Here is a 15,349-nt window from a genome sequence, read left to right as displayed (position 1 = left end):
TTTTCTTAGACTTATATTAATTTCGGCAAGTTATATTTCTCTCCACAATATTTTTTTTTTTTATATGTAAAATAATCGAGACAAAAAATCTTTATATTTCGAGTAATTTAATAGAGACAAAAAATATTTATATTTGTCTTAATAATCAAATTTTTTGAAGCATCTGTAATAAAGTAATAAGAAGTGTACTTATAAAGCTTATGACGCAGTCCATTTGACGATATAAATACTTTGAAGCGTAGATTCCTTTGTCCCGATTGATCAAGCAAACGAATGCTTCGAAGCATTTACTTACAACCTTAACTGAATGTATTTTATATATATAAGGACGCTCTGAATTTTTAATGATTGTGTATGTAATTTAAATGTAGCACGTACTCTACCACGTATGCATAAAGTTGTTATACAGTAGCAAAAAGAATCAAAAGGTAACCTAATATAGTTAAAATTAATTACAATTGAAACTTTAAAATCAACAAAAGCGAAGAAAAATTAATAATTATAAACTACATAATTCGTTATAAAACCATGTAATTCATTATTTAATTGTTGATAGAAGTTATAACAATTTGCCGGTTAAATGTTTATTATTCAGCAAAGATTAACATTAGATTCCAAGCAATTTCGCTATATAATATATTTTAAAAAAAACTGTATATATGTACAAAACGATTCTGTACAAAAAACAAACAGTTTATTATTTAATTATGATAGAAATTATGTCTGTCTTCAATATTGGTTATAAACAATGCATGTGTGATATATATATATATATATATAGATATATGTATATATATATACACATACATACATAAATGTATGTGTAATCAAATTTTATTAATTTTGTATATCAAATTATAGAATTTCAAGATGCAGAAATTTAAAAGAGCTCAAGCGCAAAATAAGTTATCCATCGAAAGACATTTGGAAGCCAACATGTCATTAAATTTATCTAGCGAAGATGAAGAAGAAACAAATGAAGAAGTTGTCGAAAATGTGGTGGGCCAAGTATTGTTAGCATATCAGGGACAAGGCACAGATGCAGAAAAAGTGATATCATATTTAGTTAATTCTTTCCAATCAAGTAGCGCTGTTTGCTTGATATGTATATCAACTGTCAAAAAAATAGATGCGGTATGTTTACATGTATATAGCATGATATTATCTTATTAATAGTTAAAATATATTGTTAAATGTACGCAAAGTTAGAGATTTATGCAGTTTTTGTTTGTATTAATATAAGCAACAGTATTACAATTTTAGAATGTCTTAAATTGTTATAAATATATATTTACTACTCATGTTTTTGAAAAAAATATAAGTTTTTAGTAATTTGCTGTATAATAAAATAGCTAATTTTTTTTACTCTTATATAGATATGGAATTGTAACAAATGCTATGCATTTCTACACATGTCCTGCATCTTACACTGGATCAATGACAGTTTGAGTTACAAACGGGCTAAAGGGATTACTCCAATCTGGGCATGGTATGAATTATTCTAAAACAGAGTTTGGTATAACATATATTCTGTCTTATTTATTTTTATCAATAAAAATGCATATATTACAGCCCAAAATGTCGTATGGAGTATGATCAAAATCAGATTCCAAGATCATACGAATGTTTCTGCAAGAAGACTATAGATCCTCCGTATCAACCTTGGCTTATTCCACATTCCTGTGGCGAAACCTGTGGCAAACTCTTACAACCAGAGTGTGGTCACAAATGTGTACTACTTTGTCATCCTGGTCCATGTCCACCATGTGCAAAGATGGTGTCGGTCCAATGCTATTGTGGCAAGCTATTGCCTCAGCCACGTCGCTGCAATGCTAAAAATTGGAGTTGTGGGACAATATGCAATAAGAAATATGAATTTTGCTCGCACACTTGTAATAACTTATGTCATGCTGGAGAATGTCCTGCTTGTATGGAAACAGTATTTCTGAAATGCCATTGTAAGAGTAGTCAAAAGGAAGGAAAATGCTATGAAGGTACATGGACCTGCGAGAGACCCTGTAACAGAAAATTCTCCTGTAACATACATATCTGCGAGAGCACTTGCCACTTACCTGATGATTGTGGTAATTGTCCGCTGGAAAAAAATAGATGTTGTCCTTGTGGGAAGAAACGATATGAAGTTTCGTGTAGGCAACAGCAAGTACCAACGTGCGGCGATACTTGCGGCAAATTATTAGACTGTGGATCACACTTCTGCAACATGAGATGCCATACCGATCGTTGTGGCCAGTGTTTAGAAGTGGTAACGAAAGCCTGCAGATGCGGCAGTTACAGCAAAGAGATTGCTTGCGTAAAAGAATTTCACTGCAACAAGAAATGCACGCAAATGCGCTTGTGCGGCAGACACCTATGTAATAAAAAATGTTGCGATTGCGTATCTAAGAATACATCTAATCCTTGCGAGAAGACGTGCGAAAATACGCTTAATTGTCGGAAGCACAAATGTGCCGCACCTTGTCACAGCGGACCTTGTTATCCGTGCACACGAGTGGACGTCGTCCAGTGTCGATGTGGTAGCAGTAAAATAACGGTGCCATGCGGTACCAGAAAGAGAATTAAACCACCGCCCTGTAACAAATCCTGCAAAATTCCGCCTGTTTGTCATCACACCAAGAGGGAAACCCATAGATGTCATCAAGGTCTGTGTCCACCGTGCAAGAAGATCTGTGGCTTGACGCATAAGAGATGCGGTCACTTTTGTCCAGCCACTTGTCACACGAAGGTCTGGGTGAAGGTCAAAGCAAACGGAGTAAAGACGCCTATTGGACCTTGGGAGAAACCTGGGAAGGACGTTATGGAATTGAAGACTTTACCCTGTCCACCATGTGAGATTTCCGTACCTGTGACCTGTCTCGGAGATCATGAGACGCGTCCCTGGCCGTGTCACATGTCGAAACCGAGCTCCTGCGGCAGAGCTTGTGGCCGACTACTACCATGTAAAAATCACACCTGCGAGTTGACTTGTCATAAGGTACAAATTTCTGACGATAACTTGCACAGCGGTATGCCGTGTATGGAATGCGAAAATAAATGCCAATTCCCACGTTTACCGGGTTGTACGCATCCATGTTCGCAACCCTGTCATCCGGCGCCTTGCAAACCGTGCAAACAATTGGTGCGAATCTCTTGTCATTGTGGTATCAGCACTCTTTACCGACATTGTGTAGATCTAATGTCCGCGACGAATAAAGAACGTGACGAATTACTCAAATGTGGAAACCAGTGTCCAAAAAATGTAACTATGCTCAAGTACTACTTGGAAATATATAGAAATTTCACTTCTCTTTTTAACAAAAAATTAATGTGTTTTCTTTATTTTAGTATCAGTGTGGCCATCGTTGCATTAATGATTGTCATCCAGGAAAATGCAAAGGAGAGGAGCAATGCAGCAAGAAAGTTAGATTATGGTGTAAATGTAAAAGGATTAAGAAGGATTTTTTTTGCTTACTTCTTCAAAAGGAGCAGATTACTGTAGAATGCGATAATGTGTGTGTGTCATTGAAAAATGAGAGAAAAGAGGCTCAGGAAGCTATTATTGCAAAGAAACGAGAGGCAGAAGAGCTACGCAATCGGGAAGAGATTGAGAAATTCGAGAAAAAGTTCAAGCCACGTCGAAAAAGGAAAGACAAATATGAAAATTCGAAACTATCCCAAGGAAATATGGGAAATAAGTATTGTAACACATGGATTTTAGCTATCGTTGTAAGCATTATAGGTATAGTAATAGTATATATGACTTCTTTTGATTCAAGTATGTTTGAAATGAGTTGATTCTGAAAACACTGGCTTGAAATTAATGACTACAATAGTCAATTTATGATATATCTGTGATGTATTATCAACGGTTCTACAAATATTATGATAAACAATATTATGTATCTTATATAAATTATTAATGAAAGAAATTAGAATACTGTAAGCATTCTTAATACATGTTTATTAATAGTAAGTAATAGAGTGACCTAGAGAATAATTATTTGAAGAATCTCGATTGTTATTGTGATATTTCAACAATTTTGATAATTTGCTTTTGTCTGATAATTTTGTGATAAAATTGAGATAAACCAAAAATATTTTTAAGATAAAACATAAATTGTATCTATTAAATACAGATTTAAAAAAAAAACAAACCATTAAATGTGTAGCTTTTTAAATATTTAAAAATTGTGATATTATTTATTAAAAAAAATAGTTTTAATAATTTGATTTTGTTAAATCAGTTGTGCTGGGTATTAATATTCTAAGAAAAGAGTGTAGATTTAAAAGTTTACATTTTTCTAAACATACACAAAAAAATGATACATAATATTTAGAAAAGAATGCTTTCATAAGAAAATTAAGAGATGACAATTAAAAAATGGAGTGTATAGAATATCTTTTCCATAAGCTTGGTGTATCTATTTTCGATATGTTAAAATGATAAAATGGATTTAAAAAACCACAGTATTTTACAAATTAAAAGTAATATAAGTCACATTATATGAATTAATAAAAGTCTCTTTTAAAATTGCGACTCAACAGAAGCTAAAAACTGATGAATTAAAAAAGTAGAAATTATTTATGAATTTGACACAACTAGATTTTCCTAGCTGAAATAAATATACATATATGTCAAATTTTTTTAGTAAAAAAAAAGAGGAAGAGAAGAGAAATATAGAGATAAATCTCAAGAATTTTATTATATTGCAAATATAATTATGATAATCTACATATGTCGCAAACATATTTTAAGGATTGCAATGTCTCAATAATAAAATAATAATGTGTATATAAAATATGTATATATTTATATAAATTTTTTATATGTATAAATATATATAACATTTTTCTTGAAATGGATTACAGTGTGCGTTAATAATAATACATTAATATATATTTATATAAATGTATATGTATATATATATATATATATATATATTTCCACACACACACATATATATATATATATATGTGTGTGTGTGTGTGTGAAAATATGTATATATATAAAATTTCTTTTTATGTAAAAAAAGGTTGCGATTTTACCGACAGAAAAATATATTTGGCGAAGTCTTTCCCGCATAAATAAAAGTAGACGCGGTGGCGCCACTGTAGGAGGGATTTTGAGGAAAAATGCTGGCGTGGCTATGCTCTCTCGAGGCTGATCGGGCTTCTCTCTGATAGTAAATACTCCCTGTTGTTAACGACGGTGGCGGTGTTGTTGGCTCAACGAGAACTCATATTAGCGTGGCGGTGCTGTTGTACCGGACCTCACTCAATTATGTCACGGGGGTGACTTCCACATTCGTATATCCGCGGCTGCTTCACCAAAGATCGAGCAATCATCACCACCATCATCATCAATCATCATCATCACATCACCGTTCCAGAAGAGCTCGCGAGAATCTCGCGGACGAATAAAAAAAAAAGGAGCTCGGATCCCCCAGGTTGTTGACAGTTCCGATATTTCCCTCTTGGCCGCGATTCTTCGACTGTACCGTGTCTCGTCTATCCGTCTCTCTCTCTCCCTCTCTTCTTCCTTCTCTCTCTCTCCCTCTCTTTCGTCTCTCCTTGCTCCCTCTCTCGCGCTCGCTCCCGTTCCGTCATCGTTGTCGCTTTTCGCCTCGATCGTGAAAAGCGCGTACCTTTTCAGCGCATTTAACGTTTCGCTCGGCTAGGCCGGAGGAAAGTTAAGTGTTCCGGGGGAGAAAGAGAGAGTGGGACGTGAAAAGTCGTTAAATGTGCTCGCCCGTCATCGGCTCGCGAGTATGTTTCAGCAGTGATCGCAGTCTCCTCGCGCGACAACGGTGGCTCGCGATCATCGGCTGTTCCCGATATACCTACATGTGTGCTCGCTGCTTTTAATCGGAAAAAAAGGAAGCGGCGGGTATCAATGTGTACGCGGCGCCACGCGCTTATCGTAGCAGCATCGACGGGACGACGGCATTAATTCCCTGGGTTCGGGAGAGGAGAAAGACCCTCGAAGACGCGTTGAGACCAAAAATTCGACATGATGAAGAGCAGTGCCCTGATGAAGAAGGAGAGCAAAATGCGCATACGTGCTTTTCCGGTAAGCGAGATACGATGTGATGTATACGCGTTGGAATATTTTCGAATCGAGGGCGTTTTATTTATTTGGATTTATTCTACGTCTCTTCACTCGATCGCGCGACACAAATAAACTGGGGGTGTCTCTCCTGCATGTATAAACATAATTCCATAACCTACCTATCTCGCACACAACTGGAAACTCGCACCTTTCTCTCTCTAACTTGCGCCCCCGTTAAATACAAGTCGAGTATCGAATTGTTGGCGGCTTGTATCGTAACGATTTTATTATTATTACCCGACGAAGATGTTTCTATTTGAATGTAAAAAAAAAACCTCTCGTGCCTGTTTCCTCACGAATCGTTAAATATTTTTACGATTACTTGCACTTCGCATTTGCACAATTCATACTATGTGTCATTGTCATACGTGTATCTGTCAACTCGCTTTTATTCGTACATAACTCACTTTTTATTATAATTTCTGTATTTTTTTTTATTTGCATTTTATCAATATATTCCTTCCTAGAAATTTAAATGATATATAAACGACTAAAAATATAAAGATGATTAGATTCTATTAGGTAATAATTAAGAATAAAATGTTTACAGAGATAATTAATAATGATGTAAAAATTATAGGAATAACTCATTACACCACGTATAAAACAAGTATCCTTTATTTATTTCATGTAATATTGATACTAATGTTCATTTGCCTATATAATCAATTACATTGATTAGATGTATTAATTAGAAATTGATATTTATATGATTACAATAATTAATTCCTTTTGATTTAACATTACTTGGGGATTAATTGCTATGAGAGATGCGATGAAAAATTTTGAAATAGATAATAATATATGCATAATAATATGTTGATCGTACAAAATATGAATATCATGCTACATTACTTTGATATCTTCTTTAATTAGATTTTTATAAAAGAAAAGATTAGATGTATGATAATATATGTGTTATACATATATATTTTGCTTGATAAAGTTTAATATATTATAAATATGTACACTTTTCTTTCGTAATTATGTACATATATTTTGTGTACTTTTATAATGTTATTGTACTATTTTGTCAAGGCCATAATCAACAATTGATCGTTGCCATAGCAGTGTAAAACAATTGCAATAAGTGCAGCTATATAATCATGTTATACCACATGTTCTAAACTTTTAATATTTTACTATGTATTTGTCAAATTTATAACTAGTAATATCTTACTTTTTAGTAGTAACGTAAAAGGTAAAATGATGATAATAATTTATATAAAGATTAGCATTTATGAAATAATAAGACAAAATTTATACACTTTGTATACTATATAAAATTTGTTATATTCATATATAAAAAAAGTATTATATATATATATATATATATATATGAATGTATTTAAGCATAAAACACATAATTATTACACATTTTTTGGTTAATAAAACTTAACTATAAATAATATAAAAATTGTTTTGGTTATTTAGAGATTTTTATTTCATTATATATTTGAATTTAATATCAAGTCCATAATTATATAGTATATTATATAATGTATAATTATAGATTATTTGTGTATAATAATATTTCAAATAATAGATATTAGATTCTTGTGTCTATTACTAAATGATAATTGGTAATATCAATATCAATATATCAATGTCAATTATAGATAACATTCAATTATGTTACATTGTATAACTTACATATTCATATATACATATATATATATAATAATAATGATAATAATAATAATAATAATAATCTTGTTAAAGTGTTATAAAGGGAAACAAGTAACTTTCTATCTCTAAAATAAATATATATTTTTATAGTATATATATAGTTTATATATATTTATATTTTATAATCAAGGTTAGGATTAACCAAAATAAAACACAATAAGCAAATCTTTTATATAATAAATAAAATTTTACATACATGGATTATCAAACCGAAGATCATGGTCTGTGGCAAATAGGCAGAGTGGATGAGACAATCCCTATAGTAGGATTAATGTACAAAAACAGTCCTTTCATAATTCATCACACTCTTGTGAGAGTTATTATATTTTACACTTTACTTTCTACCTATCTACCTCTGCAATTAAATATTATTATTTTTTATAAATAATTGTATTATATTAATGTGCATGACATCTTAAATAAAAATTAGTAAAGATATTTTGTAATCTTACACAGAATTAATAGCCAATTAATTACTATTTAAACATTTTACTTTCTGTAGACCACTATGGATGAAAAGTACGTAGAAAGCATTTGGGCTTTGCTGAAAAGTGCTATACAAGAGATACAGAAGAAGAATAATTCTGGCCTCAGTTTTGAAGAACTTTATCGCAATGCTTACACAATGGTTCTTCACAAATATGGTGAGCGTTTATATACAGGACTGAAAGAAGTTGTAACACATCATCTTGAAAACAAAGTACGAGAAGATGTTCTTCGATCTCTACATAATAATTTCCTGCAAACTTTAAATCTTGCATGGAATGATCATCAAACATCAATGGTGATGATTAGGGACATATTAATGTATATGGACAGAGTGTACGTTCAACAGAATGATGTAGACAATGTGTATAATCTTGGATTAATTATTTTTCGAGATCAGGTAATTCTCATATCATAAATGTTTTATTTTTACTAAAATAGTTTATAAAGAACTTAGAAATCACAAAATTTTATTTCTAACATGATATTAGTCTTTTGTGCTTTATATATATTTATGGAAATAAATTACATATCTAGAATTTGAAGCTTTGATCTTTGCTTAATATAAATATATATATATATATATAATGTTACAAATTGTTAACAAATTGTTAATTTTTTTAGGTTGTTAGATATGGATGTGTCAGAGATCATTTACGTGAGACATTATTAGGTATGGTTGCAAGGGAAAGAAGAGGAGAAGTTGTAGACCGTAGCGCTATAAAGAATGCCTGCCAAATGTTAATGTTACTTGGAATTAACAGTCGTCAAGTTTATGAAGAAGATTTTGAAAGGCCTTTTTTACAGCAAAGTGCTGAGTTTTATAGAGTAAGTGTTTAGTACACAATATATCTTTAATGTATAATTTAAAAGTATGCATGACATTTACACATGTAACACATTCAAGATTATTTTTTTTAGATGGAATCTCAAAAATTTTTGGCAGAAAATAGCGCATCAGTATATATAAAAAAAGTTGAAGCTAGAATTTGTGAAGAATCTGAAAGAGCAAAACACTATTTAGATGAATCCACTGAACCGCGGATAGTAGAAGTTGTAGAAGAAGAATTAATCAAAATTCACATGAAAACCATCGTTGAGGTGTGTTATTTTATTTATTATTTATTTATTTTATTGCTAATGTGATTCAGTTTATATTATGATATTATCATACATATGTTACATATGAATTTAACACATTTCTATACTTGGTAGATGGAAAATAGTGGTGTAGTGCACATGCTCAAAAATCAGAAAACAGAAGATCTTGGTTGTATGTATAAACTATTTTCAAGAGTGTCGGATGGGTTACGCACCGTGTGCGATTGTGTATCTCAATTCCTTAGAGAACAAGGTCGAGCTTTGGTGCAAGAAGAGCATGAATCAACCACAAACGCTGTTCTTTACGTCCAAAACTTGTTAGATTTAAAGGACCGCTTTGATCATTTTCTACATTATTCTTTTAATAACGACAAAAATTACAAACAAATGATAGCATCGGACTTTGAATACTTCCTTAATTTAAATGCTAAAAGTCCAGAATATCTCTCACTCTTTATTGATGACAAACTGAAGAAAGGTGTTAAAGGGGTTAGTAGTATCATATAATTATATATAAAATAGTTGATAATATTTATCATATATATAATTGCATTGCAATCATGATGTTAAGTTGAACATCAATATTACATTATATAATTACACAATGTTTGATTTTAGATGACAGAGCAGGAGATTGAAGGAATCTTAGACAAAACTATGGTCTTATTCCGTTTCTTACAAGAAAAAGACGTTTTTGAACGGTACTATAAGCAACATTTAGCCAAGCGATTATTGTTGAATAAATCTGTCTCAGATGACAGTGAAAAGAACATGATATCCAAACTTAAGGTGAGAAATAGAATTAAGTATTATTTCCTTTCATGATTATTTGATTTTTTTATTGAATTATTTTATATTGCCAAAATAAAAAATTATTAATATACATTTTTAATTCTATTTTTTAGACTGAATGTGGATGTCAGTTTACATCAAAATTAGAAGGCATGTTTAAAGATATAACAGTCAGTAATACAATTATGGATGAGTTCAAGGATCATGTTCTTACATCTGGAGTAAGTGTCAAACTACTAATATGATAGAATGCAAAACATTCTGTTAATGTATGTATAAAATAACTTTTTTATAGTCAATTTTATAATTAATTTTTTATAGTTTTTTATAATTTCTTTTAATTAATAAAGGAAATAATTTTATTATAATTAAGAACAACTATATAATTCTAATATTAAAAGATTTGTAATAATTCTGATATTACATAAGTATTCGTTTTTATTTCTAAATAAAATACTATGATATTTATAATTAAAATTATTAAATTATTTTTATTCTTTGTAAAGACAAATTTACATGGTGTGGATATAAGCGTTCGGGTGCTTACAACCGGTTTCTGGCCGACACAATCTGCCACCCCAAAGTGTAGTATGCCGACTGCACCGCGCGATGCCTTCGATGCCTTCCGGCGTTTCTATCTGGCTAAACATAGTGGTCGACAATTAACGTTACAGCCTCAATTAGGTAAGCTATATCTATATACATTTTTATTTATTAATATTTGTAATTACTCAACATTTAGTTACGAAATAAAAAAAAAATGCTTGTTAGGATCTGCTGATCTGAATGCTATATTCCATGGACCACGAAGAGAAGAAAGTAGTTGTGGAGGCCTAGATACTCCATCGTCTTCGAGTTCCATTGGAAATAGTAGTAATGCAAGTGGCAGCTTAGTGAGCCAGCGAAGCAGTGCATGTAGTACACCACGAAAACATATAATACAAGTTTCCACTTACCAAATGTGTGTGTTAATGCTCTTCAATAAAAGAGAAAGATTAACATATGAGGTTAGTATTGAGTTTAAATAATTGATTAATCATTCATATCTATGACACTGTATATATATATATAAAAAAACAAAATATTATTTATATCTGTATATATATATATATATATGTATAAATATTGTGTAGGAAATTCAAGGTGAAACCGATATTCCAGAGAGGGACTTAGTCAGAGCATTACAATCTCTTGCTATGGGTAAAGCTTCGCAAAGAATTTTACTTAAACATCCTCGTACTAAAGAAATCGAACCTTCGCACTGTTTCTGCATAAATGATAGTTTTACCAGCAAATTACACAGGTGTGTATGTGTGTTTTATATACGTATATATAAAATCTATATTCATGATTTACTTATATTATGTTGTAAAGAGTGAAGATCCAGACTGTAGCAGCGAAAGGAGAATCTGAACCTGAAAGAAAAGAAACGCGCAATAAAGTCGATGAAGATCGAAAACATGAAATTGAAGCTGCCATCGTGCGGATTATGAAAGCTCGAAAGCGTATGCCTGTATGTAATTTAAAAATTCTTTTAATGGAAATGTCTCATTGTATAAGATTAATCTTTAATATATATTTTGCAAACAGTTAAAAATACTTATAAAATGAGAATTGTATATAGGATAAATCTACATACACATAAACAAAAATGTATAATATTAATATCAATTTATTTTCTTTTAGCACAATATACTTGTAGCAGAAGTAACAGAGCAGTTGAAAGGTCGATTTTTGCCTTCACCTGTAATAATTAAGAAACGTATAGAAGGTTTAATCGAACGAGAATACTTGGCTCGTACACCGGAAGATCGGTATGTATAAAACATGTTGTACAATAAATTGTAGCTAATATTAACAGTTCTATTGATTAATGATATATATATATATATTATGATTTACAGAAAAGTATATACGTATGTTGCTTAATGCTGAATTCAATATTGGATGTGTACAAACATGTAAGTAATTTGTAATAATATATATTCTCTCTTATTGCAAATTGATGATTCTTCATATTTTCTTTTCATCGAATCGCGACATCATTATTATACCATTATCATTTGTGACGTCATTATTGTTATCTTCTTGTTTTTATTTTGATTTTTTGTTTATGTATTGTCATTTGCAAGGGATGCTCCATGTCAACAAGGAAACTATTTCAAATGAGAACTTTTGATATTCTGATAATTGTATTTATGGTCATTCAACTTTAAACTTATAATGTATAATTTTTTGCAAAAATGTATAATTGATAAACTAATGAAAATTATAACATATTGACAATATATTATGAATCTAATTTTTATTTTATTGATTTACTCACACATATTCTTTATTATATGTAAAAGATTGTAAACAAAAATTTAAAAACCGTTATATATATATATATATATATATATATATATATATATGTGTGTATATATAATAAATCTATTACATATAATTTTATATATACATATATAATATTAATAAATTTATTAATTGCATTTATACCCATTGCGTATGTTTACATCTAAATATCAAAATATTGAATACAAATATCTTAAACTTGTTGTTATAGAACATCCCTTTGTTTGAGATAAATGACAAAATATTCTGATAATTGACTAGTTTGGTGGAAAAGGTCATTTGTATCAAAAGAATGATACATACTTAGATTTAAATTAGGGAGGCGCATTAATTTTTTGTAATAATAGATATTATATATATCTGCTTCCCATAAATTCTTCACACATTTCAATTATGTGCGCATTTGTTTGACTTACACTTGTATTATAATACATGTGTTATACATATGAGTATTCATTATAATAAATATATGTATTCTAAATTAGATAGACTTTAGTTAAACAACGTGCGTTTCTAATAATGCAAAATATGATTAAGTTAATAAAGAATTTAATGATTTGCATTAAAATAATACTGCAATTAGGAACTTTTTTACACTTATAAGACTGTGATTGTCTACGATAACATAAATATTATTCATATCGTGAATTTAGGAAGAAAAAAAATAGTATTTACATATAATTTTATTTACGTTGATGTCTATCAATTATATATGTAAATAAGCGATGTGTGAATGTATTACTAAAAATATACTTGTCTCTCATTTTTTTCCAACAATTTAATATTATTTTTAACATCTGTACTCCATGTAATCCTACAAATTTACACACACACACACACACACCTATACAAGAAATATATATAAATTATATACAAGTTAACTTTTATCTATTAAATCTGTTTCTTAATATATATATATAAAAGTTAAAAATACTTTTACACTACGCTATTTTATTTATTTAAACACATACCGAGTTTAATAAATATATTCATTCCAATACTGAAAAAACTATATAAACAGTTTCTGCCTCTTCCACCTAGCTTTTCAATTACTTCATTACAGTTTACTATCAAACATTGACTTGATACAATACAGAATATTTATTATAGTATGCCAAAAAAGTGGGATCTACGATCTATATGATGCAGATTTTGTTAATGGGATAAAATGTGCGTATGAGAGCTTAAATAAAGATGAAGATCTTAATAAAATGCTGAGAGATTCAAACATATGTTACACAAGGCTCACATTGTAGTGAAAAAAGGCGAAATAATCGGCGTATTTTTATTTTTATTTGTATTCTTCTTATTTATTAATAGAATTTTAATATTTAAACAAAAAGTTTTACCCTTTCTTACACAAAATTGAATAAAAATAAAATCCTATAACAGCATTTATTATTCCTGAAACATTCACCTAATACATTTATTCTTTATACACAAGTTTAATACATCAGACAAATATACACAAAATATGCAGTTTACCCTCAAATTATCCTCATATGAAAAGTTTAACATATATTGTCAAAATATATATTTACAGCCGAACAGATCTTTTATATATGTAGATCATGTTCATTCATAATTCGAAAAATAAATGTTGAAGGTTTACAATAAAAGAAGCTTTTTCTATTAATAGAGGTTGAAGAATATAATTTACACATATGCACAATAGTTGTATAATTCTTTTGTATTAATAACGCATCAATATAAAGAATAATATCTAATTAATATTCTTAGGGTCTTTGAGATGATATAACCATAATCACTATTATATTTCCCTTCCCAGCTTTATTGTCTTAAAAAACTTGAGTATAATCGGATAGATATTATTTTCTATTAAAATATAAAATTAATTAAAATATAATTAATATCACGATTGCAACAAAATAAATCGTGTATTATTAAATATTTATATATTAATTAATATTTTAAAGAAAACATTTTATCTTATAGAATGTTTTTTCAAATATAAATATTAAAAAATAATTATTTATCTATATGTGCTTGTAAAAGAATAACTGAGAAGGCAAGATTTTCCGGCATTTTTAAAATGCTACTATAAATTGCTAAATAAATGTAAAGAGAAACGTAAATAATATAAATAATAACTGTATATAATCATATAAAAAGTTTAAAAATTAATGCAAATATGCTTAATGAGAAAAACTATTATCACTTTTTTCATTAATACATTTCTACAATTGTACTTTTAATTATATAGGTGTAAAATGAACAGCACACATAGAAGACATTTCACATTTCAGTAATTCAAACTTTTAAAGATTTACATTATATATATATATATATATATATATATATATATGTAGAATTACATATACACTTATATATTTATATTTATATATATCTATATAGGTTGTAATAATTTATTCACCCACCCAAATATTAAGATATATGAAAAAAATTCTTCAGCCTTTCAAGCCCACTGTAAAAATTAAAATCTGTAATAATCAGATGGAAAGATAAAAGTGACTAGAGACTTCTTTCCAATGCTTTCAATTACATTTGTTAGTTGTTTTTTTACAATGTATACTTTTTCACTATATTCACAAATGAGAGAAGTTTACGATATTTAAAAAACAACTTAATGTTTTATTTGTTTGATATTTTAAATCCTATTTCTTTGGTAATTACAATACACCAAAAAATAATGTAGACAAATCTAACATAAATTTCACAAATTAATTTAATTCTTTTTTCACATTATATAAAAAAATTGTAAAATTTTTTTTAAAGGTTATTTAAATTGTATTTAATTTCCGAAAACAAAATTATTTGAAATCAAATATAAAAATACTTTAT

The 15,349-nt window shown here is 29.2% G+C and overlaps 2 protein-coding genes across 3 annotated transcripts; both read left to right on the top strand.

The window, feature by feature from the left end:
• The first annotated feature begins 266 nt into the window (after nt 1-266).
• Nucleotides 267-4,856, top strand: LOC114929284 (NF-X1-type zinc finger protein NFXL1). Its single transcript, XM_029300777.2, has 5 exons — nt 267-428; nt 862-1,134; nt 1,377-1,489; nt 1,573-3,256; nt 3,343-4,856. The coding sequence occupies exons 2-5, from the start codon at nt 871-873 to the stop codon at nt 3,790-3,792; spliced, it is 2,511 nt and encodes an 836-aa protein (XP_029156610.2). The 5' UTR covers nt 267-428; nt 862-870; the 3' UTR covers nt 3,793-4,856.
• A 284-nt stretch (nt 4,857-5,140) lies between these two features.
• Nucleotides 5,141-14,259, top strand: Cul3 (cullin 3). Of its 2 annotated transcripts, none has more exons than XM_029300508.2 (14): nt 5,141-6,067; nt 8,298-8,681; nt 8,906-9,109; nt 9,203-9,382; nt 9,497-9,871; nt 10,001-10,171; nt 10,288-10,395; nt 10,681-10,858; nt 10,946-11,181; nt 11,308-11,477; nt 11,549-11,687; nt 11,861-11,988; nt 12,079-12,135; nt 13,637-14,259. In XM_029300508.2, the coding sequence occupies exons 1-13, from the start codon at nt 6,008-6,010 to the stop codon at nt 12,101-12,103; spliced, it is 2,358 nt and encodes a 785-aa protein (XP_029156341.1). In that variant the 5' UTR covers nt 5,141-6,007; the 3' UTR covers nt 12,104-12,135; nt 13,637-14,259. The 2 variants fall into 2 exon arrangements, with proteins under 2 accessions (XP_029156341.1, XP_029156340.1); XM_029300507.2 differs by lacking the exon at nt 13,637-14,259 and adding an exon at nt 12,307-12,476.
• Nucleotides 14,260-15,349: the final 1,090 nt, after the last annotated feature.

The sequence above is a fragment of the Nylanderia fulva genome, unplaced genomic scaffold (genome assembly GCF_048542155.1).
Source record: "Nylanderia fulva isolate GAGA-0341 unplaced genomic scaffold, ASM4854215v1 Scaffold14, whole genome shotgun sequence".
Lineage (NCBI taxonomy): Eukaryota > Metazoa > Arthropoda > Insecta > Hymenoptera > Formicidae > Nylanderia > Nylanderia fulva.
This window is presented reverse-complemented; position numbering and strand designations above follow the sequence as displayed.